We start from the raw sequence: 19,195 nt of genomic DNA, 5'->3' as shown, positions 1-19,195 counted from the left end.
CGTCTGCAGTAGAGGTTTGATTTCATTACTTACTCATCTTTTTTCTTCTTCCCTTTAGTGGAAAGCCTAGATAACAACATACTCACAGGTATGTCCCATTCAGGCAAATAGTGGCATTTACAATGTTTATTTTGTTTTAATTTAATCTGTATGTTTTTACGACTACATGTTTAACTCCTTCAGCAAAAGAAGTATTACTACTATGTCCTGTGTGTTATTTCTATCAGGGCATTCTAATTTCACAGTGGTGAAACTGGAAGTTGCTCGGAAGCTGATAATCAACATAAGCAGGCTGTTGAAGATAGGTCTATTCTGTTGGCTAGATTAATGAAATGTCAAGTAGAAGGCACTTTTTTCCAAACGATTTGGGGCTGTGAGGTTGTACAGTCAAACTAGAGGGAATTAATGAATGAGATATAAGGTGCTGGATGCAAGAGTCCGATTGACACCACAGCTTGTTATCCTAGGTGCGCCCAACATCATTGACCTATCCAGAAAGACTTAAGAGGTGCCCATTAGGACTAATTATCACAAAACCAGACATTTTATGGCACAGCTGATTCCCCCGTTCCCTTGCAGTTGTAAAAAGTATTGAGGGCATGAATCGGAGGATGGTAGCAGAACAAACTATACATGAACATAGAGGCTGCCTTCACAAATTCACAAACAAATGGAGCCCATGAGGAATCGCTACTGGCTCGACATTCTGAACACTGGCACACCTTTAGCTCCCTAACCTGACCAAATCCGTGGGCAGGAAATGTCACAACGAGAGAATCTTGCATCTCTTTCATAGCTGTAGGTGTGATGCTGTACCCTCTACACCTGTGCAGGTTAATATTCATTCATATATGTGTTCAGATAAAGACAGCCAAAAAATGATGCAAAGCTTTGCTTACTTTATCATGTAAATGTTTCTTGTTTTATGTAACCAAAAAAAGGAAAAGAAATAAAAATAGATTTGAAAAAAGATGTTAAATTAAAGCTTGGTGTACTGTACCATGCACTGGTTATATACAATGCATTTTTGATGTCTCGCTAGTCCCTTTTTAGGTCTCGCGCCTAGCGTTGCAGTGCGTAGCACTGCTCGCGCAGTGCGAGACCTCTTGGAGGGGGTTCGGAAACTGACCTAGGAATCGCACACGCTCGTGCTTTTCCTTTTGGGCCACGCTATTGGCCTTTGCGTGCGTCTTTTTTTTACAAAGACAGCACGCAATTGGCCAAAGGCGGGCGCATTGCTCCGCCATGGCCTATTGGTGTCGGTTACCCGCACCGCCAACATGTGGTTTCAATTATTGTGCCCAGACACGGGCGCGATAATTGAAACCACATGTCTCGCTGTGGCGCGCGTGCACCACTCGTTATTTCCTTGGAGTGGGCAAGGGTTGAAGGTGAGGTCGATCAAGGAAGAGGGGGACCTCTAAAAAATAATAACACCTATTGCGAGCTGCCATAATGCATTAAGTTACAATAATTCTTCTGAACTAGCTCACCATCACCAGTGCGGAGCGTCTAAGAGCTATTATTGTCCTGCGGAATCGACATGGCTATCGTTGGACCCAGAAAGTTAAGCTCGTCGTACTGGGATAAGAGTTTGTGTCCCGTGAGAATTTAAGCCTCTAAGCTGTGTTAAGTCGTTTAAAGTTTTGTGTAACTTTCCTACGTACTTCAGCCAGTTTTCACTGCTGTGGCGTATGCGCTGCCAGTTTTTTGTGACTGAGGTGTTTGCATGTTGCTGTCTGTGCCGTGCCGCTTTCTGTGTGGTGAAGTTTGCACTGATGCTGTTGCCCATGCTTTATAGACGCCTCCGCGCATAGTGAGGGTCGAGTAGTGCTAAATAAATGGAACGAGGAAATTTGCATTGCAGCTGTACGTGTTGTACCCCTTCTGTGTCCGAGAAGGAAGATTGCACTGCTGCAGGCCTTGCTGTACATGGTGTGTGCTATGGAAGCGTGAACTGCTGCTGTGTGCATTTTCTGCATAAGGACGTCATGCAATGCTGCTGGCTATGCTTCTGCAGCTATGTATACAATGGGAGCTAGTTCTGCTGTTGGCTGTGCTTTTGCAGTTCTCGGTGTGATTAAAGCTTGCACTGCTGCTGGCTGTGCTTTAGCTGTTCTGTGCATGAGAGAAGCTTGTTTTAAATATATTGGATGGATGTTTCTGAATTCCTTTTCTCATATTAGGTTTATAAACCTTTCATCGTCTTGTTTGGAAACATCGCAATTGCAATGTGAAGCAAGATTTGTACCGAACCATATGTCAGGCTTTTACCATACCTGAATGTAATATTACTGTGTATGATGGAAGCTTGTTCTGCTGCTGCCTGTGCTGGACTGGTCAGAGTGCGAGAAGCTTGCATTGCTGCGGACTATATATATGCGAGTGGTTTGCACTGCTCCTGCGCCATCTGTACATCATCTCGCTATGCAAGGTTCTTACATTGCGCCTGTTTGTGGGCGAGGTGAAGCTTACATGGCTTTTGCTTGTATTTTATCTGCTCTGTGAGTGAGGGAAGCCAGTGCTGCGTGCGTCACTGTCTTTACTCTGCCTCTTCAGTGTGACAAATGTGCACTCACCCTGCTGCTTCCTGTGCTGCGCATGTTGTGTGTATGAGGGGAGTCTACAGTTCTACCGCCGGTGCTCTACCCCTATCTGCCCGATGACTGTGATTGACGCTTGCACTCCTGGTGTCTGTGCCCTACACCTCCTCTACGCATGGGCGAAGGTAGCACTTTTGCTCCACATGCTATGCCTCCTCTGTTTGCTGTACTCTCCCTCTGCGAGTGGCGGGATCTCGCAATCCTGATGCCTGTGCTGAACGTATTGTGTGTGTGAGGGGAAGCTTGCAATGTGGCTCTGTGCACCGTATGTATCTCTGTGCGAGGTAAACCTACCCTGCTGCCTGTGTTCTAGCTGTTCTGTGTAAGAAATGCTTGCACTGTCACTTTCTGTGCCGTGCCTCAAGTGCGTACATTGAAAAGAATAAGTGTCGGTGCCCCAAAATTTCTTCTTCCACATGTGCTTCACCTCTGAGTGCATATGGTGCACCACTGTGTGGGAGGGCTGCTCACTGCTGGTGCTTGCGCTGCACCGTGTGTGAGGACTACTCACTTCAGGTGCCTGTGCTGCACCTCTGTGTCATTGTGTGTGAGGACTGGTCTCTTCCGGTGTCGCACCGGTGTGTGAGGACTACTCACGTCCGGTGCCTGTGCTGCACCTGTGTATGAGAGTTGTTTACTTCTGGTGCCTTTGCTGCACCTATCTGTGTGTGATGGCTGCTCACTTCTGGTGCCTGTGCTGTACCCCTTCTATGTATGAAAACCATTTGAACGGTGACTGCGCGTGCTGGAACCCATGTGCTGCAATGATTCAATAGCATCTGCCATGGCAGGGGGGTGGGGCTCAGAATGTCTGCTGTGTGGCTAACCTCAGGGGTACCAACTGCCGAGGCCCAGTCCCCGCCCCTGTCCCCGTCACAAGAAGCCCAGTGCCATGGCCGGGGCCTTCCTTCTGCTATAACGTGCTCTCCGTTCCTGGACTGCAATCTTCGTCCTCTCTCCTCACAACCTTTTAACCTCTTCCATGCTCATGACGAGCCCAGCTCGTCATGAGTCACAGTGAAGCTGTGCTCATGACGAGCTGGGCTCGTCATAACGGCCGCGGTCCTAACCTCGCGCCATTGATTCCCCGCCTGTGCGGGCGAATTAATCAGTGGCGGAGTCGTGACGAGCCCAGCTTGTCATGAGCACAGCTCCACTGTGCCGCGCGCCCCTCCCCCCCGCACCGTGGGGGAATTACCCCCGCAGCGAAGTGGTTAAGCAGACAGGCCTTGCTCCCACCCTAGCCAGGATCCAAATTCTCATTTTCGATTTGGCGCTTTGGATTATAACACCAATAATAAATTTTTTATATAGCGCTTCAAAAAACGCTTCTTTTGTTTCTAAGCACTTTACACTGCTAATAAATTGTGTTGCTATAAGACAATCCAGTAGTTCCCAATTTACTGACCTCGGTAGGGTGGAACTCCGACTTGCCTTACTTTGAACTAAATAAATGTCACCTTCTAGTTTTCAGTTCGCTGAGCCGCCAAATGCTCTGTAACCCTGTGATTGGCCCAAGGGATTATTAATTGTTTGACTACTGTAGTAATACCCATTTTTGACTAGGGTATAAAAAGGCGTTTTGCCTGCCAACTCCCTCTGCCTTAGACTCCACCGTATTTTCTATGCTCTGTGGTTGCGCTCAGGAGGAGCCATGAAAAGACAGATCTTTGTATAATGCCCATGAGACTGAAGACCACCATGCCTATGAGGGACCACCCAGCACACTGGCCCATAGAGCTTGCCACCTCCCATGAACTTAGGCAGCCAGAAGTGGCGAGGGCTCCAGCACCTGCGGTGGCTGCAGGAAGGGCTGGATGTACCCGTCATTTACATGATGGGTGGGATCGAGCTGGCATGGGGACCTAGGGATTCCTCCAAGTTACTAATCACTGCGCTGCACCAAACAAGGAAACAACGTTGCGACAGGTGAATTTGACAACATTGTGTTCTGGGAGGACTGAGCATAAGAGTCCCCATTGACGGGGGGGGGTCGAGCCTCGTGCCTGGTCTTCGCAACGCTCAGCATTATGTCCAAGACACCATCAGGTAAGAAATCACCATGACACCGGAAGTTCAACATCCTGGTTGCACCAGGCATCTTTTATTCAGTGACTAACTCCACCCCCAATCATTACGTGCATAACACCTGTGTTTAAATAACGAGGGCGGTCCACCACCACCACCCCTCCGGGTTACGGCGATGGCCGTGACCACATCACACTCCTCCACAACCTGCAAATAAATCACACAATAATAAAACAAAACAAGCATTTGCAATGCAATAGGTCTCACATTTGCGAGATTTTTTTAGCTATTGCCATTGTAAATAACAATGCCTTTTATTTATGTTTAAAAAAACCTGCAATAATAAAAGATATTGTCATCTACAATACCAATAGGTCAAAGGTTTGAAAATGCGAGACCTATTGCATTGCAAATGCTTGTTTTTTTCTGGCGCACACTGTGGATAGGAACCGGTTTCTGTCATGCTCAGCAGCTTCAGATTCGGGCCAGTTTATTTGTCCTTTTTTTTTTTTTTTTTTTTTTTTTTTTTTAGCTTTTCTTTCCTATGTCCCTTATTCGTCTGCTTTTTCCTTCAATTTATAGTTCATGCCACAGAGCTCTGGCTTAGAGACGAGCGCTGCATTTCCCTGGCTTTTTGTAGAATTTGCCCTGCGTAACCTCTGCATCAGGAAGAGATTCCTTGCCTCTGCACTGCATGATTTCCTTTCCTCTGAATCATTTTGTCTTTCATGCAGAGGAATGCTAAATTTGGATTTTCGCATCTGGAAGAAAAACTAGGAGGCTGGAGAAGTATTGAGATATGCTTTCCAGTGACTTCTGTACGGAGATCACCTTCACTGGTCCTATGCAGATGTTGAGAGTAACTTCAGGAGAGGTGAAAGCTTCGGGTTGTATGACCATCTTTCCATGGTACTGGAGATTGTCAGGGTCCAGGGAATGGGTGCCATGTCATCAGGAGAATAGGGTTTTACTGTCACCAAACAGAGACTCCATTGCGCATTTGCTTCTAGCCCATCTTCATTTTAGCCAATCTTCCTTCTGTGGGCACCAAGATCTCAAGATGCCTTTACACTGTAAGTCAGTGTCCATCCTACAGAAATTCAAGCTATACCTCTGATTCCCGATGGCAAGGCAGCACTACAAATACACAAAACTGCCCATTTGTCTCAACTCTCTTCTTAACTTCCACTGTCCTCCTTAGCTTTCCAAAGACCCAGCTCCAGTTGCTCCATTTCAGCGGCTGCAGAAGATTGATAAATTTACCCGGCCAACAGTCATCAGAGCACCAAGGGAGAAGTGTTGTCCAATAGCACCATGGCATTCAACACTGTAATCAAGCTTGGGGTTTCTGTGAACTACTGTAGCTCCTTCTTGCTGCCCTCCAAAACGTTTTAGTTAATTGGGCTGGTCTAGCAAAGGCCTTCCCTACTCTAGAAAGGGTAAAGCCCATCGGCTAGATGGTGGACCATTTTAGGACTAATGAGACTGTCCCAGTTTGGTGGCTTGAGATGCTTCATAAATTTCAGGAATTTTGTATAACCGTGGGCCCCATGCAAGCAGCACATGTGATCACTTGTCCTGGTGCAGCACTGGGACCAAATGGTGGATAATCAGTTAAAGCATGTTCCTTTCTTTCCTTCCTTGGTCACAGCCTTACTTTGGTGGGCATATTATGCCATACTAATGAAATGCTGCCTAAAGCGGTCACAACAGACTCTTCTGGTCTATGTATGCGAGACACTCACTAGAGAAGTCTCCATAAATGTCCTGCACCACAGATCACATTTGTGAGTCAAGAGAAGTGTGATGGAGGTAAATATGTTCTTCCTGGCACTGAAAGCCTAGATTTCCAAGATTCCAATGGTGAGATCCATAGTAGTCATTATGCATATGGACACACCAAAGCCCGTTCTGTTGCCAAAACAAGAGGGAGCCCATATTTAGCAGGAATGCCACTATCTTCATGAGGGCATACATTTACCAGGATGTACTTCACTCCATGTTCGAACTTTAGGGCTGTCCTGCCATAGACATTTACCACCCACCTGAATGCAAGGTCCAGCTAGTTTGCCTCCTGGATGTACAAGCACCTTGGTCCTTGTTGGATTATAATTAATAGGCACCTGGGGAATTCATAAGGTGACGACCAGTGGACAACTTATGTCCTACAAGTTACAAAATGTAATGAAATAATTCATACTTCAAAGTAATCTAATTATGTTGTACTTTATTACTATAAGGCCTTCAATCCATATGTTTATGTGATTTTGTTTTTCCTTTTTGAGCAGCCACCAGTGTTATGGCATAAACCCAATACATTTCAGGACAGTCCATCCCTTCTTCAGGGGTCTGACTGTCTTGAACGTACAGTGGAGAGCACATCTACAAATTGAAGAGGTAAAACGCCATGAAAAGTTAAATAATATAATAAACTGCAAATATGCCTGACTTATTGCTAATGATGTCAAGTACACAAGTAAGACGGCCACAAAACGTTATTCGGCTAATCATGGCCATAAAAGTACAGATGATTAAAACGTTTAATAAATGTGGCAGCATTACAGAGTTCAAAACACATCAGAGGGCAGGGGATGAAGTACAGTTAGTTTCATGAAACACATTACATAGAAGACATTCCAATAATAAGATACATAAAAACCAGATATAAAAAGGCCCAGTGGGTATCAGATTAACGATTTAAACATTTTTTAAGTTAAAAACGGGCTCTAATCCTAAAATACTGATATAACAAGCATTTGCAATTCTATAGGTCTTGCATTACTGATAGTTTGAGGTATTGGCGTTGCAAATAATAATGCAACGCCAGTAGCTCATACTTTCAGTAATGCCTAGACCTAGTGCACTGCAAACGCTTGCGTAGTGATTCAGGAACCAGCATTGTATGTCTCATTTCAATACCGCAAGCTGCTCCTAGATGTCCCTAGTGAGCAAGGCACAAGCACTGCATGTCTAGGTGCAGTACCCCAAGCTGCTCCTAGAGGTCCCTAATGAGCAAGGCACCAGCACTGTATATCTGGGTGCAGTACTGCAAGCTGCTTCTAGAGGTGCATAGTGAGCAAGGCACCAGCACTGCATGTTTAGGTGCAGTACCACAAACTGCTCCTAGAGATCCCTAGTGAGCAAGGCACAAGCACTGCATGTCTAGGTGCAGTACCCCAAGCTGCTCCTAGAGGTCCCTAATGAGCAAGGCACCAGCACTGTATGTCTGGGTGCAGTACTGCAAGCTGCTTCTAGAGGTGCATAGTGAGCAAGGCACCAGCACTGCATGTTTAGGTGCAGTACCACAAACTGCTCCTTGAGATCCCTAGTGAGCAAGGCACCAGCAGAAGATATGGTAAATCCACTCTTGCATGCAAAACAGTACTATGAGTACATTCGAATAGCTATGTCCATATAAACTAGCAGTAGCTTTGAAAATGTGACAAAAGAATTATTACATTAATTCAGATTAGGTTGTACTTTGTGTGGAGCTGATGAAGGGAAGTTAATAGAGGCTATAATTAAAACCTAGAGAGTAACAACACATGTTTCATGGGGTGTTCTCATGTGAGGTTATAAGAAGAGACAAGGCGGTACTAAGGAAGGACTACTAAGGCTATTGATCAATGAATAGCCACCATTTACAATGTAGAGGGACAAGAGGCAATTAAAAATATGGGAGGAAAGTGGGCGGAGCTTTATGCCCTTATCCTGAATACAGCATGTCTCGAAGAGACAGCGCTGCCTAGGCGAGACCTAAAAAGGGTGGAGATGTTACGTTGAGTCATATTTGTTTCTAACCCCCAGTGAAAGGCAGACTAAGTTTCCCACTGCCATGCAAATGTTCTCATTCTCCAGCATTTGCAGTTACTCAAAAGCCTCGTTATAGGAGTTCGTATTAAAGGAGCGAAAAATAGGGCACAGTAATTTCTTCCTAGCGTGCGCTTATAGAGCGCAAAATACAATAAAGTGCAATGTTCTTTGAGTGGCAGTGTTATTGCATGGGCATCTAAGCAGTGGTACTCCTCAGACTATGTTCCGAGGAAAAGCAACTATCCGGTGCAATAGGCTTGTTAAATAAAACTGGAAGTTCACATTCGGAAATCGGGTGAGGTAAGGCTCACACCCATGTGTCAGATTGATTTGTTTGTAAGAGTGGTTTGCAAGCATATTATCAAAGGCAGCCTGGTGGGTTCTGCCTTGTCTGTACCGAAAAGCCTCCTTTACCCGGGAGATAGCCCTGCAGTAATCCTGCAGACCCAGCTCTAGGAATTCTTTTTTTTATATACGAGTACACGAGTCTTGGAAAAAACTTTGAATAACACAATAATGAAAGAAGTCTTTGATTAATTCCTCTCTTTAGTAAATGTTCCAGTTGATCTAAATTTTGGTATACAGGATCTGTTGTACTAGAAGGTTTTACCTTCTGAATCAGATTTCCAGTGCGTCATCATTGGTGGAAGTTAATATTCTAGCTCACTTTTCTGTAGTGAGGAATATTCCCTCAAACAACTTAAGAGATGATGGGTACTATTAGAAGGTACTTAAAACACCTTGGAGCAAAGCACATGATGAGCAAACAGTTAGTGATAGACGGACTAGTCCGCTTAGTACAAATAGTGCTCCACAGATTACAGTGGGGGGGTATGCGTGGGCATAGGAGTACGAGAGTGAGAGAAGAATCAATTTATGAGTTCTTTTGAGTATAAGTAGACTGGTTTTTAAGGCAGTTTAGTAAGGAAAAGGGGCACAGTTAAACTGTCAGTCTATTCCAAAGGTGTGATCTAGGAAGCTCATTCGAGTGGAATCCTGAAGCAGTATGCGTTTGGAGAGATGGGAAGGGCTAGGTCAGTCAAGTGAAGGATGTAAGAAGGCATATATCTTGTAAGGATTCAAAATAGGAAGCTGGGGGATAGATCATTATTAGCTGTGAAAACCAGAACTAGTAGTTTGCGTATTGCAGTTTTTGCTGATGTTGATAATAGACTGTATACACGGCCCCCATATCTTCTCAAACAGCGGTAACGTATTGGTCACTGTTGCTGTCAACTTCTCCATTCCCAATAGCCCCCACAATTTATGCAGCCAGTCCAGTCTCATCGGTATTGCACCGGAGCCCCTGCTGAAAGCAAGAGGTTGCTTGGCCACGCTGAGTGCTGTGGTAATCGCGCGCCCCTTTGCAGATTTTAAGTGATATGTCAGAAGTCCCACTAGGATATAGCTAGGGAATCTGGGGAGGTCAGTGTCATACATTTCGTCTACAGCTGCTAACCCGTCTGTCCAAAAGGAGCTTATTTTGGGGCAATGCGATAGCATATGTGTAAGAGTGCCAGTCTGCCCGCAACGCTGCCAACAGGTACTGTGTGCGCCCACCTTCCACTGGGCAACCCTGGCCGATGTGATGTACCAGTAATGTGCGATTTTAAGAAGCATTTCTTTGGTGGAGGTACTGCGAGCAGAAGTGCGGGTTCGGTGTAGAATATCGCCTCATTCTTTAGTGGTAAATGTACATTTGCATTCCCCTTCTTACCATTGAGAAGCGGGTGTTTTTGAAGGTGTCTGCGGTGCATTTAGAATGTGTACATGTCGGAGAGAAGTAGTTTATCTGAGGAGCGGGTAAGGAACCATTTTTCTCAGGGCATGAGAGGTCTGCCTGCATGGAGGGCAAATCAAGCACTGGGAAACCCAATGCCACGTGCCAGCATATTGCAAGCACGCAGTGGAGTGGAGGCCATAAGCAAACTGAATCTGAGTGAATTCCATAAGCACGCCTACATCAAAGAAGTCACCCACCATCTTGCAATTGGCATCTTGCCAGTGAATGAACGCAGAGCCATGTAGTGCAGGGTGGGGGAAGTCTGGGTTCCCTATAATCGGTGACTGGGGCGAAATGTGAGTTGACAGTTTCTGGAGAACTTGCACCTTATTTCAAACTCCCATTGAAAACCCGAAGCACCGGTGAGCCGTAGACCCCCACCAGTCGATGTTTCGGGAGCCATGGTAGTGTCCAAACATGAATGCCAGCCACCGCTTGATCCATAAAGCACCAATATTTTTCAGTGCTGGGCTGAGACCATTCCACAAGGTATCGCATGTGCGCTGCCTGATAGTGACACAGTAGATTGGGAACCCCTAGCCCACCCTCCTACTGATACAAGTGCGCCTGCCTCTTTTCCATGCGTGCTTTCGTCCCATCCATATGAAGTCCTCAAAAAGGCGTTGACGGGGGTTGGGGGGGTTGAAGTGTTAAGGTCCGCATGATATGAAGAATTTTCGGCAGTAGGGTAATTTTAATGACTGGTAAGCGCCCCTACCAAGAAAGGCCATAACCTCTCCACTTAGATAAATCAGAATGGGCAGTTGCCAAGATTGCAGCATAGTTGCGTTCTACCAGACGTCCAGTTGTAGAATATATCTGCAAGCCCAGGTACCCTACCACTGTGAGATCAAGCAAACTGAAAGCTACGATTCAGTTGGGCTTGATCTGCCTTTGGGATGGTGAGATTCCATGCAAAAAAAATTCTGTAGGTTTGTTTTGAATCCTGAGGCTAACCTAAATGCCTCCAATTCTCTCATCACGCCGGGCAGATCAGCATGCAGGTTTGATAAGATCAATAAGACGTCGTCCGCGTACAGTGCTGCTTTATGTTCCCTGCCTCCCATAATTATACCTGTGATGTCCCGATTTGTTACATATCCGCTCAGCAAAGGGCTCCATATCCAGAGCAAATAGTAAGGAAGACAAAGGGCAGCTCTGGTGAGTACCCCTGGAGACACTCTCACCATCACTTCTGAGGAGGAATAGCCACATTGCACCCACTGGTGGAACTGTGGACCAAGGCCAAACCGCACCAACACTGGAGATATGGCCAATGCACCTGGTCAAAAGCCTTCTCTACATCTATAGAGAGGAGAAGGGCCGAATCCAGAAGCGCTGCGTTTTATCTAACAGATGGCAAATACACTTTGTGTTGTCGCTACAGCCTCTCTCGGGCATAAATCCGGTTTTATCAGGGTCCACTAGAATTTACATGTAGGGAGCAAGACAGTGTTCCAAAACACTCGTAAAAATCTTGGCGTCCACATTAAGTAATGCAATAGGATGGTGGGAGGAACAGTATACTGGATCAGTCAATCTACCAAGAACATTAAAAGTGTTGTACAGGATCGCCAGTATGGGGGCTAGCAATGTCCCAAATGTTTTGTAGAAATCTGAACTGTAACCATCCTGCCCAGGGGCCTTGTCCAATTGTAGGCACTGTATGGCCATGAGGGCCTCATTGGGGGTAATATCCCGATCTAACGTAGAGGCATCTCCCTGGGGATGCATGCCAGGGCGACCTGGGCCAAATAAGAGTCAATGTTCCCAGCATCTTGCGCCTCTGCTGTTTAGAGTTGGCATAGAAGCATTCGAATTCCTGCTATATCAGCTCATCCTGATGTTTCAAAACACAATCTGAACCCATGAGCTCACTCACTCTGCGTTAAACTGCTTGGGAGCGAAGGTGGTGGGCCAGTAGGCATCCCTCCTTACTCCCTCCTATATAATACTTCTGTTTTGTACGTAACATGCCATATTCTGCCCTATTCATATCCCGGGCCTTAAGTTGCTTGTGAGCCGCCGGAAGCTGGTGCCGCATGGCAAACGAGCCAGTGTGTTTGTGTGACTCCTCCAATTCCCTTATTTTAGTTTCCAACTGTGTTCAGGTATCTCGCCTGTCTTTCTTGAGGCGAGCTGCTATAGCTATAAACTGACCCCATACAACAGCCTCTACAATGTCTCACAGCAATGTTATGGGTGTGTCTGGTGTGTCATTAGTAGCTAAAAAGGAGTTAATAGTGGTCGTAATAATATCAGTGACCGTTTTCTCATGAATGAGAAGCTTGCCATTGAGGCGCCAAGTGCGGGGGCGGAAGGTAGCTAGGAAGGGTGCATTTGAGGACCGAGGGGAATGGTCAGCGAGGGCTACCACTCTGATATCCACCGCTTCGGTCGCGCTAGTAATGCGTGGGGATGTTAGAAAAAAGTCAATTCTGGCATAAGTCTGGTGTGCGTGGAAAGGAAGTGTAATCCTTTGCAGTCAGATGTTTTTGTCTTCACACGTCCACCAGTCCTACATCTGCCAGCCATTGTTTACACGCCGGAGTAAGGGCCCTGAACTGTCTTGTCCTCTGGATGTATCTGTCCAAATGTGCATTGGGCACTCTGTTAAAGTCTCCCCTCTGATAATATCTATGTCTGAGATGTCAAGGATGCAGCCTATTGCGTCCTTAAAAAAGGCTTCTGGTGGTCATTTGGGCCCTCGAGGTTTGACAGTGTAAATGTATGATCCTTCAGGTCTGTTTGTAGTGATAAGAACCTATCTGGCAATTCAGGGTGTGTTTGTGTCACCCTCCCTGGGAAGTGGGTAGCCAGGAGCCACCTCTGCCTCCTTCCCTGGTCCCGTGGAAAAGTATTGTCAGTCAAACCACCTGGAGTGTAAGAGTTTCCAATCAGCTCTAAGCAGACAGGTTTCCTGTATAAAGCTGATATCGCATTTAGCATCTCTAAGAAAGGAGAAAAGTGCAAGGCATTTCACTGGGGCATTAAGTCCCCGGACGTTTAAGCTAAGTATGTTAATCATGGGGAAGTGAAAAGAATGGAGCCAGGAAGTGCGATTGCACCCCCCACGAGAGTGGCCGCAATGTGGGGTCGGCAATGTATGTGCAAAGATGCAGGTTATTGGGTGCAGGAAAGAGGGGAAGAACATAAAACAGTTCAACAGATGAGTTCCCCGCCTGGGAACAGAGAATACCAAAAACTTGAGGATCCATGTTGTCGGCAATAGTTCATATCCTCTCTCCAGCAGGTCGCCTCATGGAGCTTCGCCGCCAAAAAACAGCAACAGTTGAGGAGGAGCCGGTTCACGGGCCCTTGTAGCTACAAGCAGTGTGAGTCCAAGCTGTAGCAGGGGAAGAGGCCCATCCTCCGCCGGTTCATCAGCAGGTGGACAGCTGCCAATCACCCAACCTGTCAATGTTCACTGTCTGAGTCTGATATCTCATTGCAGTGTTGAAGTTGGCGTAGCAGCGCCGCCCTTTCCTTGCGGCTCTCGGTCTCCATGGGTTTGCGGACCTTCATACATGGACGTGCAGACCGGCATAGATCTGGATGCGAGGAAGTTGAGCATCGGGTGGGGACTGGATGGAGGATTCCTCCTGAGGAGCAACCGTATCCAGCAGGGATTGGACCTCTTCTGAGACTCCTAGTTTCATTATTTTAGACAGATTGAAGCTGGAGTGGCTTTTCCCACTTGTATTTAATCCCTTTTTCACGTAAGAAGTCAGTCAGAGGCCAAAGGGCCCGACGGCGCTGTAATGTAATCAGGAAAGGATCTTGGTAAAGCCATACCTTTGTGCCTTCAAAGTCAATAGGATTCCAGTCACGCACTGCTGGCATAATGGCCCCTTTTTGCCTGTAATAGTTGAGACAGGTGGGAATGTCCGTTAGTTGCCCCGGGGAGCGTGCTAGGCATTCTGCTCTGTGGGGATGGTCAAGAACGATTTCTTGGTCTTCAGGTTCCGTGGCCAAACAGGTGAATGAAATAATCCTCCAGCTTTCCAGATGGTCGCCTGCCAGTGTACCTCTTTTTATGCAAAGATATTAGAGTGCAGGGATCTGTTCTCGAAATCCTCCAGCTGGTAATGAAGTTACAAGTTTTTATCTCTCAGTTCAAGAAGTTCCTAGCGGTTCTCATCTAGTTCATCCTCTCAGGAATCGCAGGTCTGCTTTAAAGAGTCCACTCGTTGACCAGTTCGCCACGGTTCTGTCTGATGTCCTTTACATCAGCCGCTATGTCCTGTTTAATTGCTGCAATGTCCTCTCTTAGAGTTCCAAACAGGTGCTCCACATAGGCCCTAGATACCAGTGCATCTTCCCCAGGAGTGTTTTCAATGGTGCCTCTCTGTTCTGATCCGGTTTCTTCGCCGGCTATTTGGAAAACATGTGTTTCAGAATGGTATCCTTTTAACTGGTTCAATGCAAGGTCATTGCAGTGCCGTAAGCGGGATCCAAATCCAGCAGTGGGAAGATACGTCGAAGGCCATAGGCTGGTGTCGGCCAGTACTTCGCCGGCGATCAGATCACTCTGGGGTCTGCGTCCCCCACCCCTCCACCCCTCAAGGTTGTTAGAGGATCAGAAGCAGTGTTGTAGGAGCACGGGAGGCCACCATTACGAGAGTTGCCCAGCCACGGTGTTCTGCCGGGGGCGCGAGTAACACTTGGGCACAGAGTTGCTATGGATCCAGCTATGATTGTAGGTGAGGGTACAGATGTTGTCTGCACGTCCACAGTAGGGCAGAGGTAGAGAGCAACCAATGGGGATAAGCAGAGAGGGATACCAAGTGCCTCAGCATAGGCAGCAACTGCAGCGTTTGGACAAAGCGAGAGAGCACCCCGCAAGCTTCACGATATCCTGGTCGGAAAAGCAGAGTTCTCAGCACGCCTGTCACACCTCGACTCCTCTCAGTGCCTCATCTAAAGTGTTCATGAGGGATGAGGGATGAGGTGGGGTAAGCGCTATAGTATAAGGGGGAGCGCCTCATAGGAAAGCAGTGACTGTGGCCATCAAAGTCTCTGTAAGCGGCTCGAGGTTATATGTGATTGCACTAGGCCGCACCAGGCCTGGCATGTCCTCGCAGCCCGCGGGCTCACTGTCAGCAGTAGCCCCATCTGCAGGGCTCATCAGGCACCCTCATTGTCTAGGCACCAGACGATCCTCAGCGTGAAGGAGCCTGGGGGCAGCAAGAGAGAAATGGCCGCACGCTGCACTGACCACTTTTTTAAAAAAAATTCTTTTTATTTGCATTTCCAACAGCATAACAAATACAATTCTCTGCAGTATGAATTAGATATTTTAGTGACAACACAGTCCCCCACCAATACAACAATAGAAATAGGAGGTCTAGGTGCCAACCCGTTATTGCTCGGTAAGACTTGCACGGCCCCCCCCATCCCCGCCCCCCCCCCCCCCCCCCCCGCCCCGTAACCCACTCTCATCACACATGATGACTTCAACACCCCACGCTCCTTCCGGTTCCTGTTTCGCCCCGGCTATTATCGGTGTATATTACTGCTTTACAATGCCTGAATCGTAGTTTGAGCTCACCATTGCGTGAATGGTTCCCATATGTCCTTTGGCCTTGAGCGCATTGGTAAGAGCTCCCAATATAAAGAAAGTTGTGTCTGGCAGTAGACCACGCTTTTGATCCAGTCCCTAATAGTAGGTGATGTAGGCGCTCCCCAGTGTATCGCAACCTGTCTTTTTGCAAGCACAAGCAGTGTGGCCGGCAGTTTACGGTGTTTAGGCTTGACCATGTGTAAGATCCCCAGTAATGTAGTCTGCGTAGTGCATGGGATCAGTAGGCCAGTGATTGCACACACCAGCTCCATTGCCCTAGTCCAGAAGGTGGCCAACTTGGGACATTCCCACGCCATATGTAAGAATGTGGCGCCAGGCGCACTACAACGCCAGCAATTGTCTGTGTCCCTCAAGCCCATGCGATGGAGCCGGCTCGGAGTACGATATACCCTATGTATGTATTTAAAATGTATCAGCCGGAGTCTATAGTTAGGGGGAAGGGCCTCAAGTAGTTTACAGCACATATCCCAATGATCGTCAGTTAGTTCGGTGCCTAGTTCCGTACTCCACAGATGTCGCGCCGCTGGGACCACTATCGGGTGATTACTCTGCATGCTTCCGTACAATCGGGATACTAGTTTACGCCCCGATTCCACGCGGAGCACGTTTTCAAGGGCCAGCAGATATGGTGGCGGCGCCGTAAAAGTAGGAAACGGCTTTTGACATGTGTGGCGAAGCTGATAATAGAGCAGTGTGTCGAGCATCGTCGGGGCTTCCGTACCACACATCTGTTCCGGCGTGATGAAGGTATCGTCCGGGAAGAGGTCCCCCCAGTATTAAGGCCGTGTGTCTTTGCTCGTTCCCCAGTTTTCATGTTTTGCAGTGGAGGCCACATGGGATTTCCGCGCAGGGGTATCGATTTGGTATAGAGAAGGTCCAACTTGGCCCATCGACTGCACTGACCACTTAGGGGTGTCGAAGGCTGCACAGCACAGGGGGGATCTAGGCCCCAGCACCGGGCAATGTGCGGCTCGAGGAGACTCTCCCGGTGGCTCCGGTATCTAACCGTCAACCCACGCAGGTCTGGAGATGCTCCGGCAACGTTCAGGGACACCACACACTCTGCAGGAGGAAGCGTTGCTGACGCAGGAGACAAGGGTGGAGGAAGGCCGCGGGTGGTCGACCTCCGCTGGTTGGGAACGTCAGGCCTGGAGCTCTGCTGCGGTCACTATCTTGGCCACGCAGTCGGTTCCTGGATTGCGGGTTTTAGGAGGGCCGTCACGGCCGAGGCAAAATCAGTCTTTGTGTCCATCACTTAAGGTCTGCTCCGATCTCATAAAATGTCCGGACTAACCCGGTAGAGCACAGCATTCGCCTCAGTGCAGTATTCCTGTGGCTGAGCCCTGAGGTAATGCTCTCGCCCAGACTCCATCTTGGACACGCCCCCCGCAGTCTAGTATTAGACAGAATCTCTGGTAGTTTATAAGGTTTGGCGCCGTGTGTAGAGTACCAGTTAACTGGCATACGTCTGTTATATTCCTGTTCACTTCCAGTACTATGTTAATGTTAATGTTAAAGGTACTTATAGAGCGCAAACAATCATCCCAGGTAGGATATCACGGCGCTACAGTACTATACGATTTGAGCCGGAATTCCCATTGGGATAATGTGAATGTTCAGTAAAGTACGTGAGGATATGGGGGGCATGGCTTAGCCGGCTGCAAAATGGCCGCACTCTGAGTGGGCTCTGCCGGCCAAGCTCACTATCCGTCAGAATCCTACAGAAATTCTCCCCGAGATCGCCTGGCTCCTGAACAGCTGATCTTAACTTGCTCTGGGGCATAGCCAGTTACCTTTCTCGGCCCCTCACGCTGCTTCCGAGTCGAGATCCGCTGCTGGGCCTGCTCCTCGAGGCTGGGGCCCTCCTCCAGACGTCGCTGGGCCGATCTGGCTCTTCATCGCGGGGCCGCAACACGCCTGGAGCTCCACCAGAGATCCTTCTCCCTGCCGGTAAGTGCTGCGCCTGCCGGGGGCTTTCGGCGGCGGGCCAGGGGGCGCGCACGCCGTACCGCCTGGCCCTCTGCTGTGTGGGCGTCGCTTGCCTGGGTCCTGGTGCCCACCGAGACTGCCTCGCTCCCGCCAGGCGACGTGGGCCCAGCGCTTGCCCTCCACCAGCGGCCTAAGAGGGCTCTAAAACTTGCCAGCGCACTCAAATTGGTGGGCGCGGCCCTACTCTCCACGCCGCTCTCTCACCTGTGCCTGCTGGACCTATTGGTGACCTGGCGCGGCTGCCCTTCCACATCGGGCGCTGCCCACACGCTGGCTCACACAACGCTCACCTGGTCTGCCTCCCCGCATCTGACGCCTCATCATATCTCTCTCTCCCGCCTCCCGCTGGGCCCAGGGCCTGACCTCCACTGGCAGCCAAAGAGGGCCCTCACACTTACCAGTTTATTTAAATCGGTGAACTCGGCCCTACTCTTTACGCTGCCCACCTACCTGTGCATGCTGGATCCATCGGTGGCTAGCCTTCTGCTCTCAGGGGTTAGTGCTTGTGCTGTGGAGACTGTCGCGTCTGGGGTGAGGGCATGCGCGCCATTCCGTGGGGTCCCACTTCTTACTACCAGTGTCGTCTTCTTTCTGGCCCTGTGGATTTTGACCCCGTGCGCTAGGCCGCAGCCCCTCCGCACCTCCCCGCTGCCCTGTCCCTGCGGTTGCACCCCCTTTGTCAGGTTCTCTTCCTTAACGCCGCTGAGACCACTCCTCGCTGGGTGCCACAGAGTTCTGCCAGCACTTCACTCGCTGGCGCGGAGCCGCACTTCCTCAGGATCTCTGGCCTCATCTGTCCAACGGTACATATTGGATTCTCCTGCTGTGGGCGCTTGGCGGGTGCGCCACCCGGCTCCGCTCAGTCTCCCAACAACCCATTTGACACTGACTTCCCGAGCGGTTTCTTCCCACCTTGGGGCAGTCCTTTCACAACATTGGACATCGCCTTTTTCACCTCTCATTAGCACCCTCTTATCACTTTCTACACCACCTGCGACGGTCATGGGCATGGCTGACCCCAAACAACCCTAGCTTGCATTCGACCAATGCCAACAAACGCGCCAGGACGGTGAGGTCGCCGACGGGGGCGACTCTGCTCCTCCCGCAGAGTTGGCTGCTTCTCGGGAGGACGACCTCAAGTCCATCATGTTGGAGGTCAAATCAGCAGTATCGGGTATAGCAACCCAGTTGAACAGTTGTCTTCTTGCCTGGATGCGGTCAAGAGTCGGGTGGACTTGCATGACTCTCGCCTGCTGCATGTGGAATCGAGGGTCTCTGACGTTGAGGACGCCGCCACCCGAGATCCACAAAAACTCCTTCAAATGGACAAAATCCTGGAACTGATGCGAGCTAAAAATGAGGATTTGGTGGCGCGCTCCCGCAGGAGCAACCTCC

General features: G+C 48.7%; 1 protein-coding gene across 8 annotated transcripts in view; it reads left to right on the top strand.

Moving 5' to 3' along the window:
• The window catches only part of RNF34 (ring finger protein 34), a 258,236-nt gene that overhangs the window by 189,750 nt on the left and 49,291 nt on the right, over window positions 1-19,195 (top strand). For all 8 annotated transcript variants that reach the window (XM_085635192.1, XM_085635199.1, XM_085635198.1 and 5 more), the window contains one exon: window positions 59-88. In XM_085635192.1, coding sequence (XP_085491318.1) covers window positions 59-88 — 30 coding nt within the window. The remainder of the gene's footprint in view (window positions 1-58; window positions 89-19,195) is intronic.

Source organism: Triturus cristatus, chromosome 11 (assembly GCF_964204655.1).
Source record: "Triturus cristatus chromosome 11, aTriCri1.1, whole genome shotgun sequence".
Classification (NCBI taxonomy): Eukaryota; Metazoa; Chordata; class Amphibia; order Caudata; family Salamandridae; genus Triturus; species Triturus cristatus.
This window is presented reverse-complemented; position numbering and strand designations above follow the sequence as displayed.